At 46.0% G+C, this 21,878-nt stretch overlaps 2 protein-coding genes across 3 annotated transcripts in view; one reads left to right on the top strand and one right to left on the bottom strand.

The window, feature by feature from the left end:
• LOC119462653 (rab3 GTPase-activating protein catalytic subunit) overlaps positions 1–9,589 on the top strand; it is a 72,828-nt gene extending 63,239 nt beyond the window's left edge. Inside the window, exons 15-16 of the mRNA XM_037723969.2 lie at positions 1,125–1,297; positions 9,328–9,589. Of these exons, the coding sequence (XP_037579897.1) occupies positions 1,125–1,297; positions 9,328–9,493 (339 nt within the window). The 3' untranslated portion in view covers positions 9,494–9,589. The remainder of the gene's footprint in view (positions 1–1,124; positions 1,298–9,327) is intronic.
• The window catches only part of LOC119462640 (leucine-rich repeat-containing protein let-4), a 45,537-nt gene continuing 33,169 nt past the window's right edge, over positions 9,511–21,878 (bottom strand). The window contains exons 2-5 of one of the 2 annotated variants that reach the window (XR_007467092.1): positions 19,339–20,227; positions 15,398–15,560; positions 10,910–13,187; positions 9,511–10,877 (exon numbers count right to left, since the gene is read on the bottom strand). Coding sequence is in view for 1 of the 2 variants with exons in the window: in XM_037723962.2 (XP_037579890.1) it covers positions 11,596–13,187; positions 15,398–15,560; positions 19,339–20,196 (2,613 nt within the window). In the remaining variant the exon portion in view is untranslated. Of the gene's footprint in view, positions 13,188–15,397; positions 15,561–19,338; positions 20,228–21,878 lie in introns of both variants that reach the window. The other variant, XM_037723962.2, reaches the window with a different exon arrangement.

Below are 21,878 nucleotides of genomic sequence, written 5' to 3'. Positions count from 1 at the left end.
TGTGTCCGTCTACTTCTCTCGTGGTGTTTGTGTCTTAAAGGCTGGGTTCCATCGTTTCTACAAGTATGTACCAACAGGCCCAGCAACAGACTCTTCTAAGACACCACAGAGCAAAGCAAAAAATTTGTTTTGCAATAAATTTGCTCTGCATTGAAGCAAAAAATTTGCTTTCGGTCCAGAGGAGGTTTGAAAGCAGGCTAGTGCATTTGTTGCCTGAGCAATCCAGGATGAGTAGTTATGAGGATACAGCATCAGTAGTTTTATGCAAAGGCTTAAGTTGAAAAATAAAATTAAGGCGAGCATCACAGTGTTGCTTGCATGTTGTATTGGCTAATTTCTCTCTGCTGACAGCAACCAACACTGTGATTCCCGTGGCGCTTGCATCTTAAGTTGTACATGAACAGTTTTCTGAAGGCAGTTCTGGGAGGGTATTCTGTAAGAGCCCACCTAGTGGACTGTTCATTTCGGCCGCTGCTGATTGGCTGGAGCTTCACGAATGAGGAGGAGACAGGTGCCCCCAGCCAATCACCTTCTAGCGTGTACAGCTGCCGCCAGTAAGTGACAGCCGAAATGGGCAGTCCACTAGGTGGACTGTTACAGAATACCCCCCCCCCCCCTCCTGGCTTTGACAGGCTGTATTAGTTGCAATAGGAAGAAATACTTTTTTTTAAATATATCGAGGCATGCCAGCAAATCCTGTATTTTTTTTTTGTTTGTGTGTCTATTCAGCACAGGCAAGAGAAAGGTACGGATATTTGCTGTGGCTTTAACGTTTTAACGTTGTGAGTTTTTGTGAGATTCTTTATTTTGATTGTCTGTATTGCAAGACAAATATAGGCAGTAAATTAACAACCAATGTTTGATGATGAGTGGGCCAGCAGCACCATGGTCTTGGCAAACACTAGACGATGTACGAAAGAATGCCTACATGTTGTGTGGTTGCTTTTGGTTGGCAACACTGACATTGAAAATTTGCTTACAAATTATGTACATTTTGCCGAAAGGGAAGGTTTTAAATGTTCAAGACCTGTTTGGTTGTTGAAACGAGCGCATGTTGGTAGTCTGCAATGGTCTTCTTTTACCTTTGAGTAAAATTCATTTTAAAAAAATGCCTTTCACTTTAGGAAAGCCTGAATTCATTGAAGACGACACATCCAAACAGCCTCCTTTGGCGCCTGGCCCTTGCCGCAGCACATGTATACCATGCCTGCGGTGGCATCGAAGCACTTGCACAACTTTGGGTCAAAGTGATTGCAGAGATGCGTTACTACTGGGAAAACAACCTCACCCTTCCAAGGTAAGTGCAGGTGCTGATTGATTGCTGTGCTGTAAAGCTGTGGAGACGAATGTCTGCTGCATTAATACAATACTTCCATTAATTTTCTCTCCTATATTAATGTATTAGCTCCAGAGTTCCTGCGTGCGAGCATGCATGCACGCCTGCACACACGCACGCACACACACACACAAAGATAATTCAAATCCTCTTGCTTCTTGTTTTACAGCTTGATTCTGCGTACACTTGTTTTGTAATGCCAACTGATAAAGTATGGTCTGATAAATCACAATATGTGCATTTTGAAATGAGGTTCTAAAAATACAATGAATTGGCATTTTCTCCTACAGTAAGGAAAGAATCAAGTTCATAGAATGCTTTAAAGCAGAAAGACATGTCTTATGTAAGCTCTTCTATTGTTCTAAATAATACAAGTGCATTTTGCAGCACTTTCTTTATCCTTTTGTTGTTGCTTATTGAGTTTAATCATCCATGAAATCAAAGTCCAGCTCCTGTTAACTTGTATTGAGGAAACTTTTTATACCTATCTCCACAAAGGTACCACGTAAACCATAGTTGGTTATACAGACATATTCAAAGTGGAGATGTGCGGTCAGCCTGGGCCTGATGCTTGCTGAAGGTGGGCCAGCCTTGCCCGACAATGTGCTGAGGACAGGCCCGGCCTGCCTGGGCCCAGTCCGACATGTCAGACCCAGAACCCGGTTTGGCCCAGCCTGATCAACATGCCTGCCCTTGGCCGTGTAATAATATTCGCAACTCAAATTAACTGCAGTAATAGTAATACTATTTGCAACTCAAATTAACTGCAGGGGGCACTGCGAAATTGGGCCGCGTCTGGCTACACTGTGCAACATGGCGGATATACGGAGGTCCTGGCGTTGCCACAACCGCTATGTTTGGGGATTTTCGTGCAGTGTGATGCCGGTTTGCGCTGTTATGTGGAAGGAAAGCGAGTAGCTTACGCCGAGCACATCATTTTAGCCGATCTGAGAGAGGCACAGTGGGTAATGAGGCTGAAGTGGTCTCACGCACGGTGTGTGCAAACATCTAGCGGGGCAGCGGACCCGCACGAGATTCTGATGAAAGTCACTGATGTATTCTTGAACCCATTGGTCGCGGTACCGAAGTACTCGTGCACTACTGGATTGTCGGAAAAGTACAAGCATGTTTCTGCTGCTTTGATTCACTGTGAAGGCGCGGATAGATAGTCCGGCATTTTGAGCATGCGAGACAGCAGCCGCCGAAGTTGGATACGTCACGCTAGCCTCGCCAGGATTGCCGAAAATTTACGACATGCTCAGTTTGGCACGTTTAACATGGCCCGCAGCAGCGCACCTACTTGCTCCATCAGCTGTTGCCGCTGTGCATGCGCATAAATGCGTAGCCGGCGCGTACTTTTCCATTGTTGCTGCCTCAACACATTTTTGTTCGGCAAAGGCGCAAACTCTGCACGCTCTTTTCAGTCCAGAGAGCAAGTGAACCTAAAATCAAGCTTTGCACTTTATCGCGAGCATGCACTACGAATCTGTGGCAAACCTTTCCCGCTAATTTTGGGTTTCTGTTATCTATTTTACATTCAAGATTTGTGCAACGTGACTGCTGCTTCGCTTAGCCATAGTTATTGCAGTAGTTGGCCCATTGCTTCTCTCGTAGAGAACAAAACGATAAATAAGAAACCGAAGGATCTGCTTACTACAATAAAAACACATTTGCACACCATGTGCAGGTATGGCTTGTGCTGCGTGGTCTGACCATGACTGGTTCCTCCCCGCTGTCTACGAACATGTCGCTTATGGGGTTTTACGTGCCAAAACCACGATCTGATTATGAGGGACTCCGGAAAATTTCGACCACCTGGGGTTCCTTAACATGCACAGGTGTTTTCGCATTTCGCCCCCATCGAAATGCGGCCGCTGTGGCCAGGATTCGATCCCGCAACCTCATGTCGCTTATGGCTGCTGTGTAAACTAATATAATAAAACAAATGTTTCCTTGTAAATTAATGTTAACTCAGCTATTGCATGAATCTAACTAATTTTCTATGTTATTCTATAATTGACATATCCTGCATTTTAAGTGGCCAAAACTGTGTTCGCCTCTGAACTTCCAATTTTCTTCAGACACTGATATGAGATACAATTGCTTTGATAATTACGCATTGTCAAATGAGCACCTAATAATTTCCACTAATTATACAGGTAGCGTGTCCAGGCCGCAAGGAAGGTGTATGCCATTCTATAGTTGTTTTGCACGCTAGTGGGTACATCTTGTGCTTACATAGTATGATTGACCGACGTTACCCGGGAGCACCTGAAACTCCGATGAACCAATTTCGCTGATGTACCATACGCAGTAGTTCTACGATGTGTGCCGCATGTGTCCGATATAACAGATTTAATCAAGGAAATATTGAGTACCATGGCGACCTTCGCATCATAAACTGCATATTGCAGCACGCATATGCTTAACGTTTTCAAGATGGCAGTAACAACCCCAACGCAAACTTCCTGAAGTTCGCTTCAGCGCTTTACTGCAAACGTAGTACAAGCAACAGGATCGTGTTCTCTTTACACAAGCAACAAACCGATCCTCGCCTGGAAAAAAAAAAAAAAAACTTTCTCGAGCAAGATGTTGAACACAACTACTGCCATTGTCGCAGCTTTGCTATGATAAGATTCGCAATCCATGTGGCTCTTCGGCGCCACAAAACTGCAACACGCAGCAAAATTCCACGGCCGTGCGGAGTTTCGTAGATGGTGGCTCCATTGTACTAGAAACGCACCCGATCGCAGTACGAAGGCTACGGAGCGTCTGCTCCGACGCTACGACCTCCGTACGATGTTTCCGGCGCTCGCCGCTAGGTGTCGCACGAATTGCTAGAGTCGCAAATGAAGTACATGGTAACAGAAAATGAAAACGTATTTATTAAGGCAATAAAGCACGCCATCTTTGCTGCTAACTTCGTTGTTAATAACAGTCCAGAACTCTAGAGCGGGAAGCCATTCACAAATTTTTGTAAAAAAACTAAAGGTCGTCCATGGACGCTGGCTTCAGTCGAGTGCGTTGTTCCTGCATGATGTATACTGCAGCACTGAATTTGTGCTCGCTGCTGGCGCTTGTAGCTTGAATCGCCAAGATTCTTCATGCACGCTTGGCAAGCTTCAGATGATTACTTTCTTTGCCTTAACAAAACTCAAGAAGTTCTGATTCAGAGAATACGCTTAACTATTCAGCATGCAGGTACTTGCTAATTTCATCCTGGTCATGCACTGTGTTGTCATCCATGTCGCGCCACTTGCTGAATGTTTTCATTGTTTTGTCGAAGAATGACATAGCCACTCAAGGGTTCTTGCGATTTTTGCCACGTGCAGCGTAGACCGCTTATGACGTAAGTTCCGCACCATAAGCGGTACCACACTATAACCAAAACAACTTTTTTATTGCGATAATGGGCACTCGAGGCGCATTTCTACCATTGTTGTCACCGTGCTCTAGGTTCCGTATTCGCTTGCTAAATAAATTAACAAGCACGGTGTCACGCGTGCACAAGCAAACATGAACACATCTCGCTCTTTGACTGCAGAAACGAACTGTCAAAATGCTCGTGTGACGAAGTGCGGCGAGCAAATTGACCTTCGTGCTATCATGCCTCTCGCTTCATCGCGACCTATAAGCGGCGAAAACATGGCGCGTGGCGGACTTTCCCCGTCGCAGATTGCTTTCAAGGTAGGGCCAAGGCGATCGTATCGCTGAAGTGGATCGTCGCAGATTACGTCCTGCTTCGGTCCACTGAAACCGTTCCGCATCGCATTGCTGCCGAAAATCCTCTCCTTCTGTTTGTGCCAGTCCCGAACGCAAGTTTCGGATTTTGCGAATGCCCGTGATGCGGCCCGATTTCCGTCCATGTCCGCACACATGATCACTCGCCTCTTAAATGCGGCATCATGATGAACTCGGTACTTCATGCTGATAGAGCAGACGCAGAGAACGTGCAGACAGACGGTAGACTATTGCCTAAGCACGTGTACTGTAGCACATGGAGGAAGCTGCGATAGCTAGGCTCGAAAGTAGCTAGGCTCGAAAGTAGCTAGGCTCGAAAGTAGCTAGGCTCGAAAGTAGCTAGACTCGAAAGTAGCTAGACTCGAAAGTAGCTAGGCTCGAAAGTAGCTAGGCTCGACGCGCGTGCGAGGCGGGCATTTTGAAATGCCGAGGGCTATATGGTAACGCAGATTTAGGGTCGTACTCGATTCTAACCTGCACGCAATTTTTGGACCTGTTTTATAGGAAAAAAAGTGTGTGTTAGATTCGAGTAAGTACGGTATTTGTGGCTTGAGGGGAGGGTTTGCCATCTAGGTTGACTGCCAAACTTCCAGGCAGCCGCACTGTAACTGGTATTTCGTGTCCTGCAACTGCACTATAAGCGATACGCGTATACATAGAGTGCTATGGGAAAATTAATGGGAGCCTGAAAAGACCGTATTATATCCAGTCCTGCACTATATGCGATTACGTTATAAGTGGTCTATACTGTATCAAGCATCGCTTCTATATATCTTATAATTGGCGGAGCACCAACCTGAGCATCGCAAGTTCCATCTTGTTGGAACCTCCTGTAATACAGTATAGACCACTTATAACGTAACCGCATATAGTGCGGGACCGGATATAGTGCGGTCTTTTCAGACTCACGTTAATTTTCCCATAGCACTCCATGTATACACGTATCGCTTATAGTGCAGTTGCGGAAACGAAATACCGGTTACAGTGTGGCTGCCTGGGAGTACGGAAGTCAGCGAAGACGGCGAACGCTCCCCTCAAACAGGCGCCCCAAGGAGTGCTCGAGGAAGAGAGACGGAGTGGAGGAGAAGGGCACGTGGTGGGAACGAACAGCCAGTGAGGCTGAAACCAGAATCTTGAGTGCGAGTCAGGAAATTATCACGCTGCGCATAGCGAGCGAGGGCCACGAAACTGCCAACGCCGGCCGACGGTCGCTTCACGATAATGGCAGTAAACGAAACTTCAGGGAGCGGGCGGTGCCGGCACAGCACGACGAAGGGCACACACGGAGACCGTGGAATGTGAGGGAGGAGGGCGCCAGGGAAGCGGATTTCGCCTTGGCAACTCCGCTGCTTCGGTAGCTCCCCTCGCCCTCCCTCGTAGCTCTTTCACTTTCTACTGTCACCGTGCGCGCCCGCTGCCGTCCAGGCACCGCCGCTCCAGCCGGCCCGGCGCCAGCTCCCCGAAGTTTCGTTTTCTGCCATTATCGGGAAGCAGATGTTTGCCGGCGTGGCAAGTTTCGTTGGCCGACCTGGGACAGCGCCGCTGCTTCCCTCTGCGCCGTAGCCACACCGTGCAAGGTCAACATGTGACTAGAAAGTAGAGGAACCGTAAAGGAGAAAGAAGGGTTCACTGCCAATTTCTACGCATGGCTGCGGTAGCGTGGCTGAGACGTCGGCACGTACACGCATGTTCCAGCGCAACGCAGAATCGGCGACCTTGCCATTTGAGAGAGGGTGAAATTTCCGCTGCGTTTTTTTTTTTTTTTTTTGTTCGCGCGCGTTATTGAGGGGTCTCTCCTAAGCTTTTACTCTATGGCGGTGCCGGAGCAATGCCAGTCGGAGGCGCCGCCGCGTGATTTGGTTCGAATTAACGAGATTCGACTGTAAATCTAATGCAAACGTTCTAGCCGCATTCCTCGACTGTCGCATACGCGTGACAGCTCGGTGCACATGTTTTGCATATGTGCGGGCCTTGAAAATTGTTGCTTTGGTTATAGTGCAGTACCGCTTATAGTGCGGATTGCGACTCCGGCGACTTACATTATAAGCGGTCTACACTGTACGTCGCTGCTGAGCTGTCTGGTTAATCCAGTTTGATTTGAGGAATTTGATGAGACATTTCACATTCTGCAAGTTCTCGTAGATCTAAGCGGCCTCTTTTGCAACGAATTTCTTGGCAAATTGTTGTAGAGGACCTTGTTCAGCTAATGGGCGAAACAGTTCAATCAGTCATAAGGCTGTAAAGCGCAAGTAATGTTCGCACCCTGGCGAAAGTGACAAATATTACCTTGGCCAGGTGATATCACGCCCATTCTTTGCACACGCGTCAGATTACCTCCTAAAGCAGGGCGTGCTGGCGGCTTTGCTCAGCCGCGCTGACAGCGATGTGCAGCCACGGCAGTGCTAGAAAAGAAGACGCCTGCCAACCTGCCCGCACTTCCTCTTCCCCCTCCCCATGCTTGCGCTTGATCGCGTTACCATGAGCTTCCTCCCCTCCCCTTCTTGCTCGTGCAGGAAGACTGCGCTCATCAAGCCGCCACCCTTCTTGGCTCACCCTCCCATGCTTTCATTCGCACTCAAAGCATACTGTGCACGAGGCACAATAGGATCTTATCGCACTTAGACTTTATACAGAACATGGTGCTGGTCCGCTTTGGTGGTCGCTCGGCCGCTCTTGGTTGCAGTGTGGGATTTGAGAGGTGTGTTCGCAAGCAGCCACTTTTAATTCAACCATTTGGCCATCCGTGTCTGCGAAGTTTCTATTTATTGTCTCGGTATTCCTTTGCGGCAGTATTGAAATTTTGTTATATTGAAATCACGTATAAACACACTCCACTATATTACGCTTCAAAATACAGTGTTCTATGGACAAAGAAGTTATGAAAAGTTTAATATGTCGTTATATCGAGACTTTAGTTATATTGAAGTTTGTTATATCGAGGTTTAACTGTACTTGCCTTTTCTGGACATTCAACTGGTATACATGGTTGCCTCCTTGATAAAGCGTAAGCAAGGAAGGATTTGCAGGCTGTGCATTCCGCATATCTGACAAGTGTCAGTGTTGTGCTGTTCACCACTAGATCAAACTTGTCCCACACGACACTTTTGGCATCAGATTTTCGCACCAGTTTTTAACGACCCTTTTACAGTCTGGCTTTCAAGACTTGAGTGTTGCCTGTCGCCATCGTAGACATTGTAGACACCATACACATAAGATACAGGTAGTTGAGGATGATGCTTTGTTCAATTGACAAAGAATCACACTTCTCTGCTGCTCAAAGTCACAAAGAGCTTTACAAGCATGCTGCGCTAACGTGAACCATCGGTTAAAAAAAGCGAATGAGTTTTCTTTCTGTTATCCCTACTGGTTCCCTCCATTTGGTTTTCCTTTCCTTTGGCCACTCCTTACACTGTAGCTTCACTTCAATGAAAGTAAGACAAAAAAAAAGCAACAAGATACACAAATCCAAACAAGTTTGCATTTCCTTTGCATTTCTGGAATCGACATGTTACCCGGGCTAGTGCACTCTCAATCAAACGGCACTCAAAAACATGCCGTGTAACTGGTTGCATGTGGGCAACTTGCTACCAAATGTGACAGCCTTTGCAAGCAGTGTGGCCTCCATCTGCCCATTAGTTTGAGGACCACTGGCGGCACATGCTTTTGTAGCCTTTGTCCAGTTCCCACGACCTATGCAGCACTTCACCTTATTCATGTGGCGACAATTACAGCGCTTTTCTGTTGTGATACTCGTCCGACCCACCTTGCGCGGCACTGAACAAATGTCACTCAAGTGGCAAACAACCACTTAAACCCAGCCGGCGGCGTCAGAACAGGCCGTAGGAGAAGGCAGATGCAGCAAGCTGAGCTCCACTGCTCGCTCGGTTGACCTGCGTAGATGTGGCTCCAGTTTCGATATGTTACAGGTTCGCATCTGTGTGAGCAATCACTGTCTGCTGGCAGAAGAACAGCATGTGCACCTTTGGGCAATCTTTCTTCTGTAAGTAGAGCGCTAGCAAGGGTTTCGCGCCCAAGTCGGGCTCCAACTCTGGCTTGGACCGCCCGATAAAACATACCTGTTGGCCCGAGCCTGGCTAAACATACGCAGGTCTGCCCTGCCCGGGCCCGTGCACACCTCTAATTCAGGGCCCTAATTGGTGGTTCATTATAGCCATGATAGCTGCTGTGCCACAAAATCCAAAATACTGGTCTTGTTTTGATTTCGTTCTTCGATCTCTCGCACTTTATAGTGGGCAGATATACACTCAAAGGCAACATAGTGCTGGCATATGCAAGGTACAAGAGTATCTTACTAAGAGCTCGGGAGCTGTCCTTGCTACGCTCTTGTGGCTTATGCATACAACGCCAGGTCTTCATAACAAAATTGAGAAAAATAATTTGTTTCATGCACCTTAAATAAAAAACACCCCAAAAAATGTTTATGAATTTATTTACAAAGCACAAAGTTCTGTTGACATAGTTGAGAAATGGAAAGAGCAGCTAATGGCATTACATTTGCCATTTATCAACTTTTTCTTTCTTTCTTTCTTTCTTTTTTTTTTTTTTTTCAAATGGGGTTTGGATACTTGAAAGGCTAATGGAAGGTTTCAAGCAGCTAAGCAAGTCATTTCTTGTGCAAGTTGTAGGCTCTTGCCATGACATGGTCTTTTTGAGCCTCTTCTCATAGGATAGGGTCATTATTCATAAGTTCAGCTTGGCTAGCATGCTGTCCATACTATTCTCATCCTATTCTTAAGGTACTCTTGGAGACAGATTCTATGAAGTGGTAATGTCCATAAAGAGTGCTTGCTTTGCATTTTGCATGTGATAGCAAGGCAACCTTTTTAACCAGGTTGGAAAAGTATATTGCTCAGGCACAAAAGACTTTATACAGGATGAATAATGTCATTTTTTATAGATGAAAATGTATGATAAAAAGCATTGAATAATCATCATTAGAGTATTAACTAGTTATCTGTGTTTGCAACACACAGCTGTACATATATGCAATTATGATATGTGTTATTCTAGCATGTCTCCCTACAATCTACAGTGCCATTTCTTAATATTTTAAATAAACTGATCTGAAGTGAAATGATTGCTGTGCTGAATGGTATATGAATCTGGGAAATACTTGTACAGTTTAGAACATTACTTATGATTAAGGGTGTGCGAATAGTAGTTTTGGAGACCGAATTGAATATGAATCAAATAATGTGAAAAGCAAATGGAATAGGATATTTTTCTAATAATGCACAGCCTTCTCGCCATTAATATCAAACAATTTTCACATCTTGGTATTCACAACATTAGAAAGTTTCTATCATTGCACTGCACATTATTCAGCCTACTTTATTAAAAGCACAAAGGGAATATTAGGAACAACTATAAGCTCTTGTTTGGAAACCCAAACTCTTCAGATACACCGTTATGGATTATCATATGAAGTTAATATCTGCATATACATTTGCGACCAAATCAGAAATGGGTGTAATCTGCTGCATCCATAAATATTACCGAACAGTGCCCACTGCCAAATGCTGTATATAAACAAGATATAGCGAGTGATTGTGTTTTGTCAGAAAAGTGTGGCTGTCTGAGAGATGCAGCGTGCTTTTGTACCTTATGTCCACACTGTAGATGGGATGAAATTTATCGTATTTTTGCTTAAATTTCATGTTTGATTGTGTACACTCGATGATGTGAAGTAATCAAAAACTTGAATATATATGAATTATATGAATTTTATGTGAATTTTCGAATTGTTACTATTCGATTCAAGGACCAAATCGAATTGTTACTATTCGATTCAAGGACCAAATCGAATAGGACAATATTCGATGCATTATTTAAAAGTTTCGAGTATTCGCACACCCCTACTTATGATTGTTCCTGCTTATTATCGATATTGGCTTACCAACAACATAGCAATTTTTTAATTACTGCATGGTGAAATGGACAGTTGTGGATGTATTAGTAAAGGTCACTTATCTCCTTTTCTGGCCCTTCAAACAAATCTGCATAAAGAAATATGTAAAGAATGCATTATCAACGTTTTCTGTTTCACCTTTTCTGTCTTGTAGTGTGTGTGAGTCGCAATGCAATGGCAACACTAAACAGTATTTTAATCTATATACTGTATAAAGCATAGTCCTTTTTGAACATACTGCTGTGCAGTGTGAATGTGGTAGGTTGTGCATGTCTGCACTCCTGAGTTCACCTTAACTTTACACTGAACAGCAGAAAAGTCCCCAGCGCTCTGATAGTTCAGCCGCGTAGCTCAGAACACAGTTGCAGAAGTCCCTCAGCAATACTCCTGTTTTTGGCACTTCACTGACAACATTTCATACAGGCAGAAAACTTGCAGTTGCAATGAACAGCCATTATGGAGCACCACAAAAGACAAGTGCTGTCTTGCATGGCAGAAAACCAATTGCTTGCACGCTGACATAAACACCTTGCACTAGTGGTGATATGAGCACTCTGATGCCATAGCTGCACAAGCTGGGGCAAGTGTCCTATCGGTGGTGGTACTTGTTGTGAGAAGGTGCCACATGACTCTGCCCTACGTATATGTCCACTTCATTGTCTTTCCAGTTTTCTGTCCGTGCATTCCAGTCTGAGTCATACTCATTAAGTGAGTGCATGGAACTGGCTGATGCAAGTCGGCCATTGTGCAGCACTCTTTTTTTGCCATTGGGAAGTGGTCGCGTTGTTGGCCCTACATGAGCATCAAGAAAAGAATGAGTTCCCGACAAAGCTGATAAGGACTGCTGTGACTTGCGGACTTCTGGGTTGCCAAGGCCACGGTACTTGTTAGACATTTGAGAGTAGGATCTGTGAGACTGGCCATCAGCTGTAGAGCGGGCCTTGGAAGAGTAGCCATTGGGCATGTGTGAGAAATGGGAAATGTGGGAGCGGTTGTCATCCATGACAAAGCTCTGGTTGACAGAGCCATTAGCATTGTCCATGTGGTACATGCGTGCCCGAGGAATGCTGCGGCTGCTGTACATGGAGACGGTCTCCCACTCATCTGTTGGCTTGATGGTTGGATGAACAGTCGACGTTGGCAATGGCAGGCGAGATTTGGGGCCACTGCTACGGCCCTGCTTCTTGCGCCAGCAACAAAGAAAGATTATGACAGCCAGTATGATGATGCCACACACAGCTGCTGAAGATGCAATGATGATTTTGTCTAAATGGGCAATTACATAGCGTTCTAGCTTGAGCTCCTTGCACCGGGATGGTAGGATGTCGTCTATATTAATGTCTTGCGCATCTTGTAGGTTTACAATGCACACCACAAGGCACTCATTTGTAGGCAGACTTTGCATTGTGTACTTCCTCTGATCTGGTCGCAATGTAGGGCCATGACGATAAATCTTTTCTCCGAACAATCGGTAAACTACCTGGAAACCTAAAGGAGACTCGCCATCACTTTGCCATTCAATAGTGACTGCAGAATCCTTCCTCTGAGCATTCACAATGTATGGAACTAATGGAACTTTGCTGGATGGTGCCTGAGTGTCTTGATTTCTTGGTGATGATAGTAGGGGTCGAACATGTTTGTTGCTGGCATGTCTTTGAGAAGGCGCTGGTGCATCTGTTTGCTCCGGAGCATATGTGATGACGTCAGGAGCTGACTCACTCAAAGACACAAACGGCTCTCTGAATGTGGTAGTTTCTGCAACGAGCAGCTCATTGATGTGAACACTTGTAGGTTCAGGAACTGTAGTTGAAGTAATTTCTGGCTCCACTGAAGGCGTCGTAGTAGAAGTAGTAGTACTAGTAGTAGTTGTTGTCATCATTGTAGTGCTGCTTGTTGTGGTAGGAGGTTTCGTGCTGGTTGGGATCACGGGCTCATTTTCTGTTGTGGTCGTAACAGGAGTTGTTGTTGTTATTGTTGTTGTCGTTGTTGGAGGTGGTGGTGTTGTTGTTGAAGCATTGCATATAAACTCGGAGGGCTCAATTTTTGCAAATGTCCGTCGCTTGAGGTGGTCAGGCTTTCCACAGTATTGAGGGTTCCGCTCGCGGCTTGTTACTTGAAGGTCTTTGTTTGCTATCCACTCTGCAATCCATCGCATCCTGCAGTCACACTCGAGGTAGGGTCCTGCGATATTGAAAGGAAAATAGTGTCAAAAAGTAGCCTATCTTTAACTTCTTGTTTTTTTTTTTCACTCTCATCTTATTCTTGTTCAAATTCCATAAAATGTCTTCATTGTGAAAAGATGAGAAAGTGCTGAAAGGACATATTTCCACATATTTCTCCAAAGCCGGTATTTTGTAGCGATGCCTTTCCAGTAATAATGCCTTTTCGTGCTTATCGCGCTTTGTCAGTGGTCAGAGCGACGGTTCGCTCGCGTTATCGACGGGATCAGCCGGCCGTGAGCGGTGGATGATAAGGCTAGTATAGAATAAGTCATAAGGCATCGCTACAAAATCGCGGCCCTGTATCATTAATTCAAGATTCCCTCTAAAGAACTAAACTGGTGTCTGCATTACAGCTTTACTGGCAGCTCACACCACTCATGGGGAACACTAGCCCAAGTAAAATGTCAATTGCACAAGTGTGCTCTTTACAGGGTTTCTGTGATCTGTAGGTTTCTTTTATGATGCTCTTTTTTTAGATGGCCTTTTTGTGCAGCCAAAGCCACAGGGCATGCTCAGGTCCTGTGTTTTCTGAAAATTTCAGTTTCGTGTCTTGATTAAATAGGGCCTGTCAACCTTGCCTATTGACTGGCACAGCATGAACTGTAGCTTTTTCTGAGAGTCCATGAACAATTACGTCTGCAATGGGTGATCAGTGGCAAATGAATTTTCATTATGGCTTGTTGGTGGGATAGCTGGCTCTGGATCATGGAACAACGCAAACAGATGAAGGATGAATGAACAGAGGAATGTCACCAAAGCTGTTTCTGGCCATTTGGGCATGCATTGTCGAGATTGTAGATGCGTACCAAGTTTTGACAATACAGCCATGCTTAGCCACTCCTTTGACAAGATGAATGGCATAGTAATCGAAGCAGCAGAAATGCCTAAACTGAATGGCACATGTGTGAGCATGGTGTCCCTTACGCTAACAGAAAAAGAGATGGGATATGTGGGTGTTGAGGTTTAGAAGAAAAAAGCAGTTGAGTCAAGCAGCAACCACACGTATGTGATTACCCCCCGTGGTTACTTAGTGGCTTTTGCGTTGCGCTGCTAAGCATGAGGTCGCGGGATCACAGCGTGGCCGCGGCTGCAGCATTTCAGTGGGGACGAAATGTGAAAACACCTGTTTGCCGTGCATTAGACGCACATTAAAGAACCCCAGGTGGTAGAAAATAATCTGGAGTCCCCCACTATGGCATGCCTCATAATCAGAAAGTTGTTTTGTCGCATAAAACCCCAGAATTTGTTATTTTTTTTTATTTTCACATTTATGTGATTGTTGTATATCTTCCTTTCTTTATTTTTGTATCTTCAATTCATGGCATATGTATTGTGCATTTCCAGAAATAAAAGTAGTTGAAAGTCAGCACCCATGTGTGTTGCCATGTTCTTCTGTCTGTTTGGGCTGATAAACGTTCACCATGAATTTTTTGACATTTCTCATGTGGCTTGTTGTTATAGTGAACGCTCCTAACATTTCTTATATGTTAAAGGCAGACAGAGATTCACAAAGCATGGAGAAGCACAATGCAAAATGTATGAAGAAAACAAAACAGATGATGACCAATGTGAATAAGTTTCAGCCTCCACATGGATGCGTTGTTCACAATGAAATTCACAATCAAGTTGCTTTCTTTATGATTCTTCCTTACCAGAAGAGATTTCATCATTCTCGAGTTAATGCAAATGAATGTTGGCTTCTCTGGTTAGATAATGTGGCTCATAGTCTTGGCTGCACTGTACAACGATCCTTTGTATGCATCACAGGTGCTCAATGTTGTAAATGTAAAAACACAGGTCACTCCAGATAATAATAGTTCTTCTCCCCCGGTCTTCTTGCCACCAAAAACTTAAACTGCTATTTAAAATATTTTTGCTTTTAATTTTTTGCCATAGTGAATTTATCTCCAAAGGTAGCAATCACGCAGAAATAATTATACATTTATTTAAATAATCCAGTGCATGTGTTCATTCACCTACTGGAACCTTTGTGCACATAAAGAAATCTTTGGTGGTGGGAGATTATTTTTAGACTTTTCCACACAATTACTTTAAAACATAAAGCATTCAATCAGTTCAGATATTCTCATGTGGATATATAGCCGAGTTACATTTGACTGTTAAACAATGAAACAAGATGTGCACACATTGTTCAGTGTGACTACTCACCTCCTATGCTGATTCCCCTGAGAGTAGTGTTGAGGTGCCGGAAAGGTTCCAATGGTATAGTTGCCATGGGATTTCCATCCAGAGCCAGGAGTGTCAGGAAAGGGTTGTTTGCAAAGGCATCATCCGGGAGGTTCCGAATTCCATTAAACCCCAGGTCAAGAACCTGTCAGCAGATTTGATTATATTGATTTGTATATTTCTTAGCAAAAAAAATGGGGGGAGGGGGGAGGGAGAGAGAGACTCAATTGTGGGGTCTGGGTCTCTTAAGTATGTAATTGTAGCATGATATATACATGTATACTATGTTGAAAGACGGAAGTTTAAGGAATCCAGTACAACATGCAGCTGTAGAAAAGGACACATAGTATACAAAATGGACCTTTGGCTAACATTTCAACCGTGGCCTGGTCTTCGTCAGTGTGGGTGATATATGTATATATAGTCATGTTTCAAAATCAATTATACAGAATATTTCAAACTTGTCTGTGGTAGATAGCACAATTCTAATCCTTAAACTGAATTGCCCAAACAAGCAGAAATTGCTTGTGCAGGAAACCAAATGCATAATTGCCCAATTAACGAAATTTAATTAATCACCTTTTTAAATAATTATTTTGCTGGCACAGCTCCCCTTCAGCATGCATTCTCGTGATGGCTACGCTCTCACTCGCTCTGGTCGCCAGTAATTATTGGAATGAGGTTTTGCTTTCACAAAACTCACCTGAAACGTTAGTTATGAGCGCACAGCGCGTCCATTTTCTGAGATCGTTCGGCGATTCTGGCGGCCGTAGGCCTAATGAGACGCATCCGCATAGCAAGAGGAGGGATTGCATTGGCTTAAATACGTTTGACACAAGGCACCAGACGGCGTCCTGTTTAAAACGTCTTCCTTACGTTTGCGTTCCCGTACGGTTAACTAAAAGTCTGCGAAGGATGCGCACCGTAACGCCCCGCAAAGATGCTTATGTTTAATTACGTAATGCGACAAATGCTGTTCTAAAACTGTCTAATGTTGTGAAGTGTCCTGTTGAACCTCGATACAGATCCCAAAATGGCACACATTCCTTACAAAAGTCGTTTTATAATTGTAATGCGATATCCATTCTTGGGATACTTCATGCACTTTCCGGTGCCTATTTAGTTATCTATTGATGTCTCTAACCATTTTCCCGTCAACTTGGGTCGCTGGGTTATTATACTTGTTGTTCATGGTGCAAAGTACTGAACGCCAAGAACAACATGTATACTAAACCTAAACGCCAACTTCCCAAGAACTAGTTCTTTTGAGTCGTTGAGTAGTCCATGGTCTAATGGGTAGAGCATTGGACTGCTGTGCTGAGGGAATTGGGTTCAAAACCAACCGTCGGACCAACATGGATCACTGGGTATGTGACAATGGGTATTTGCCGCTCTTCCATAGCTTTCATAGATTATGAAAAGGCATTTGATTCAGTAGAGATACCAGCAGTCATAGAGGCATTGCGCAATCAAGGAGTGCAGGAGGCATACGTGAATATCTTGGCAAAAATCTACAAGTATTGTACAGCTACCTTGGTTCTCCACAAGAAAAGTAGAAAGTTGCCTGACCCCTTTCTTGAGAAAGGGGTCAGGCAAGGAGACACAATCTCTCCAATGCTTTTCACTGCATGCTTAGAAGAAGTATTCAAGCTCTGACTTAGACGGGAAGGCTTATGAGTGAGGATCAACGGCGAATATCTCAGCAACCTTCGGTTTGCAGGTGACATTGTCCTATTCAGCAACAATGGGGACAAATTACAGCAAATGATTGAGGACCTTAACCGAGAAAGTGTAACAGTGGGGTTGAAGATTAATATGCAGAAGACAAAGATAATGTTCAATAGCCTGGCAATTATGGGAACAAGAATTCAGGATCGCCAGTCAGCCTCTAGAGTCTGTAAAGGAGTACGTTTATCTAGGTCAATTACTCACAGGGGACCCTGATCATGAGAAGGAAATTTGCAGAAGAATAAAATTGGGTTGGAGTGCATACGGCAGGCATTACCAAATCCTAACTGGGAGCTTACCACTGTCGTTGAAAAGAAAAGTGTACAATGACTGCATTCTACCGGTGCTAACATATGAGGCAGAAACTTGGAGGTTAAAAAAAAATTATGGGATTTTACGTGCCAAAACAACGATCTGATTATGAGGCACGCTGTAGTGGGGGACTCCGGAAAATTTCGACCACCTGGGGTTCTTTAATGTGCACCTAAATCTAAGTACACAGGTGTTTTTGCATTTCGCCCCCATCGAAATGCGGCCGCCGTGGCCGGGATTCGATCCTGCGACCTCGTGCTTAGCAGCCCAACACCATAGCCACTAAGCAACCACGGCGGGTACTTGGAAGTTAACAAAGAATCTCAAGAACAAGTTAAGGACCACACAAAGCAATCGAACGAAAAATGTTAGGCCTAACAGTAAGAGAATGTAAGAGGGCGGTGTGGATCAGAGAGCAAACGGGATAGCCGATATTCTAGTTGACATTAAGAGGAAGAAATGTAGCTGGGCAGGCCATGTAATGCGTAGGATGGATAACCGGTGGACCATTAGAGTTACAGAGTAGATACCGAGAGACGGGAAGCGCAGTCGAGGACGGCAGAAAACTAGGTGGGGTGATGAAGTTAAGAAATTTGCAGGCGTAAGTTGGAATCAGCTAGCGCAAGACAGGGGTAATTGGAGATCGCAGGGAGAGGCCTTCGTCCTGCAGTGGACATAAATATAGACTGATGATGATGATGAATGAGAAAAAAAATCTTTTAAACTTCCTCCAGTGCTGCGCAGAATCGAATCTGCATCATATATATTCGAACAGTCTTGTCTGAATATATAAGCACACACGCGGACTTTGCGGCGGTACTGCTAGATGGCGCAACGTGTCCAGTTGGAAGCATAATAGAGGAGCCTGGTTGCATAAACGCCTCACATGGCGCGTGTTGGTATTGGCAAAGCCGCTACATTGCTGCAATGCTAATCACAATAACGTCGACACTCATCGTGATATGGGTCCTGCCAGAATTTTTTTGTGCCTCTCTGTTGACAGTTTTTTTACTATGTGCATAGTTTTATAAGTTACCAAGTTACTTGGCAAGTTAACAAGTTTTCTTTGGCAAAGGGCAGTCTGTAGTTGTACGGGATGTGGAATGGCCAATGCATTGCGCTAAAAGTTCTGGGACAGATTTATCTTGTGTCTCTGGGCTCCTACTAGATTGACATGCCTCGAATACTGACCGGTCTTAATTCCAAAAATTGAAAATGTGCTCTATAGTCGGTAATTAAAATTAGTTTATTGGCGACTATCGTACATTTTCTGATGTCCACAATTGTTATACATTTTGGTCAGCAAAACCTGTCATTTTGTTAAAAATATTTTCTACTTTTAATCATTGGAGGCATTCGTCGCTGAAGCACACAGTGTTTGTTATTAAAAACGAATGTCTTAGGTCAAGTGTTAAAAGACATTTTAGCGGAGATGGTTGATTGCAATTTAAATGACAGTGAAAAATGGGGTGTAGATGGGTGATTGCTGCACCTTCCTGCCTATTATTGCCACTGCCTTCGCGCTTCCATTGAAATTATAAAGTATGGGTCAAGATTTATTTCTTGCACCATTTAACTATGATGACACCTTGCTGTGCGCCGTTTTTTCTCATTTGTGTTGCCGTGCAGTGGCGCATTTTCTTTTTGCTTTCTTTCAGTTGGAGCATACCATCATGTTGCCCTACAATGAGAAACAGATTTTTCTATTCTTTGCTTAATTGGCTGCACTGATTCTCGGTTGCATTGGATTATTTATTCCCCCGTTACTGCCCCATTTTGCTTACAATGTGTTGGGCATCTGTGTTCACTTCCCTTAGGCAGCCCTTCGAAAAGTTAGGCACCAGCACCATGCCGAGGTTGCATTGCAAGCTCAAGCAGCTTACCCGAAGTTCGGTGAGCGTTGCGAGAGCCTGGCCGGGAAACTCGACGAGCAGGTTGTTAAGCAGCGAGAGCGAACTGAGTGTGTCATTGATGCCGGCGAATGCATCTGCGTCAATCTTGACGATGCGGTTGCGCTCCAGGTTGAGTGCGGTGAGCGTGTGCATGCCGCTAAGGTCCTCGGGTGCCAGGCTTGCAATCTTGTTCTGCGCCAGGTCCAGGAAGGCGAGCGAGGTCAGCTGGGCGGCCGCGCGCGGCACGCGCTCCTGGCCGGTGCCCTTGAGGTTGAGGTTCTTTAGCGAGTCCTGGAGGCCAGCGAATGCGTCGTCCGCGATGTTCAACTCGTTGTCGGCCAACTTGAGCGTGTTGAGTGGCAGGCCAGTGAACGCCCCGTCGGGTACATGCCGGATGGCGTTGCTGGACAAGTCCAGCTGGCGGAGCGAGGCCAGGCGTCGCAGGGCCGCCACAGGAACCTCCTCGAGCCGATTGTCGGGCAAGCTGAGGCTGGCCAGGCTGTTCTCGAGTCCCTGCAGCGCTCGCTCGGACACTTGGCGCAACTGGCAGCGCGCCAGGTGCAGTGACTGGATGTCCAGCTTGGCGAACGCGCCGTCCGGCAGCGCCTCTACCGTGCTGTTGTTGATATGGAGCAGATCGATGGGCACGTTCTGTGCCGATGCGTGCAGCGCGTTCATGAGTCGCGCGAAGTTCACTGGGCTGCACTGGACGGACAGGCGCTGTGTGCTGCTGTAGGCGCAGATGCAGTCAGCGTGCAGGTCGACCAAGTCCCGCGACCAGGGACACTTGGCCAGCGCGCCAGGCAGCGCGAGTAGCGCGGCCACGGCGCTCAGCAGCAGCAGCCTCATGGCTGCTCAGCCTCTGGTGCTTCCGGGCGGCCTGCAAAGAACGGAATGCATTCACCTCCTTGCTCGTCAGCTGTCCCTTTTCTATATTGCACCTCGCTTTATTCAAAAGCCATTCCTTAGTGCCTTACTCCTGCTCTACCCTGCTCACGCGGAAAGCATGCCTTGTTGCGCTGTATTAGGTTGACTATGGAGGTTGTGCCCACTCGGACCTTCAGCGATGCAGCAAAAAAAAAAAAAAAAAGAGAGAGAGAGAAAGAGAGAAAGACACTGCTGCCTGAGCATGTTATCATTACGCTTTTGCGGCCAGCACGTAGCGTGGAGTAGCCGCCTCGTGCAGTCATTCTCCGTCGCGTGCTTTGAGGATGGCCTCTGTGAGACAGCGTTGTCTCCAGACGTCTGGGACTATAGTCGTCGCATAGCGCACTCAGGTCGGCTGTCCTTGACCCCTGCGTCCGTGCGGGGCGGGTTCCGGATTTTCTAGGTGCGCTTCTGCCACCCGGTTCTCCGCCCCGGCCGCCTGACATCGTCTACAGATTAGTTGAATAAAAACACTGTTGGCCGTTAAGCTGAACCAAGAACTTGTAAAAATCAGGTCTGGCACCACGTCCGTGTAGCGCGCGCGTGCGCCAGACCGTCACGTTGACAGAGTGACGTCTTCACGCGAATCGCGTGTAGAAAAGGAGAGTGTGCTCGAAGAATTACGACATGCGAAACCGCTCAAGGAGGCCCTCCACGTGAGCGAATCTCGCGCTCGAGAGAGACACTAAGCTCTCTGCGAGAGAGAACGGGAGGATAGCGTGCGCGAACGCGTACTGCACTTGAGCTCTGCCATTTTAGGGGCGGCGTTCCGAACACTGTGTAGAAGCCTGGTTGCGGTTCTTTCATATCATCCACTAGAAATACGAAGCCTGTTTCCTCTAGTTGCAGTTTGACACAACTCGGTATAAAACGCTTTCATGTAGCCGTGTAAAGTTCCTGTGCCGGCTTCGAAGTCGGTCTTGAACGCGCTTTCTTTTCCGTAGGTAGGTCTTTGTTTGTGTGCGTGTAGTCGGAAGGGGTTTACCCCCCCCCCCCCCCCCCCCCCCCCCTCCTCGCTGTGTTCGGGGCTACTCGGCGTTGTGTGACCGAGCCGGAATGCGGTCTTTGGCTCGCCTTTGTGCCGCCCCGCAGAGTTCATCGTCTCCCGTCGCTGTGTAGCTCTCTTGCACTGAGGAGGCGGAGCGAGAGTCCGCCGAGGCGTCGTACTTTCCACGGCGGCGCCTGGTCGCCCACGCTGACTCGTGCGAGCCGCTGGGTGAAAAGCGTGCGCGGCGTTCTTTCCTGTCGTTGCGCAGCTTTGTCGACAGATCCGCGGACGCCGGCTAACGACGCCTACCGGCGGCATCTTAGCAGCGGTACCGAGCTCTGCCTTTTGTGCCTGTGCGGCTTTAATGCTCCCCTCCCGCCTCTTTAAAAGACAAGGAAGTGCCTGACGTGCGCTCATCGTGAACTTGGCTTGCGGCATTCAATAACTCTTACGTTCTCACTTCCTTCTTGATGCTGCAAGAACTTGTGTTGATGCCACTCTGGCGCGTGTCGGCTGCCTCTGTGCACTATACAGAGGAACATTTGTACGCTGTTTTGCCTTTCGGCTTCATGTATGTAAACATGCGCTGCTTCTTTCCGAGCTAGTGCACTAACCC

The sequence above is a fragment of the Dermacentor silvarum genome, chromosome 1 (assembly GCF_013339745.2).
Source record: "Dermacentor silvarum isolate Dsil-2018 chromosome 1, BIME_Dsil_1.4, whole genome shotgun sequence".
Taxonomy (NCBI): Eukaryota; Metazoa; Arthropoda; class Arachnida; order Ixodida; family Ixodidae; genus Dermacentor; species Dermacentor silvarum.
This window is presented reverse-complemented; position numbering and strand designations above follow the sequence as displayed.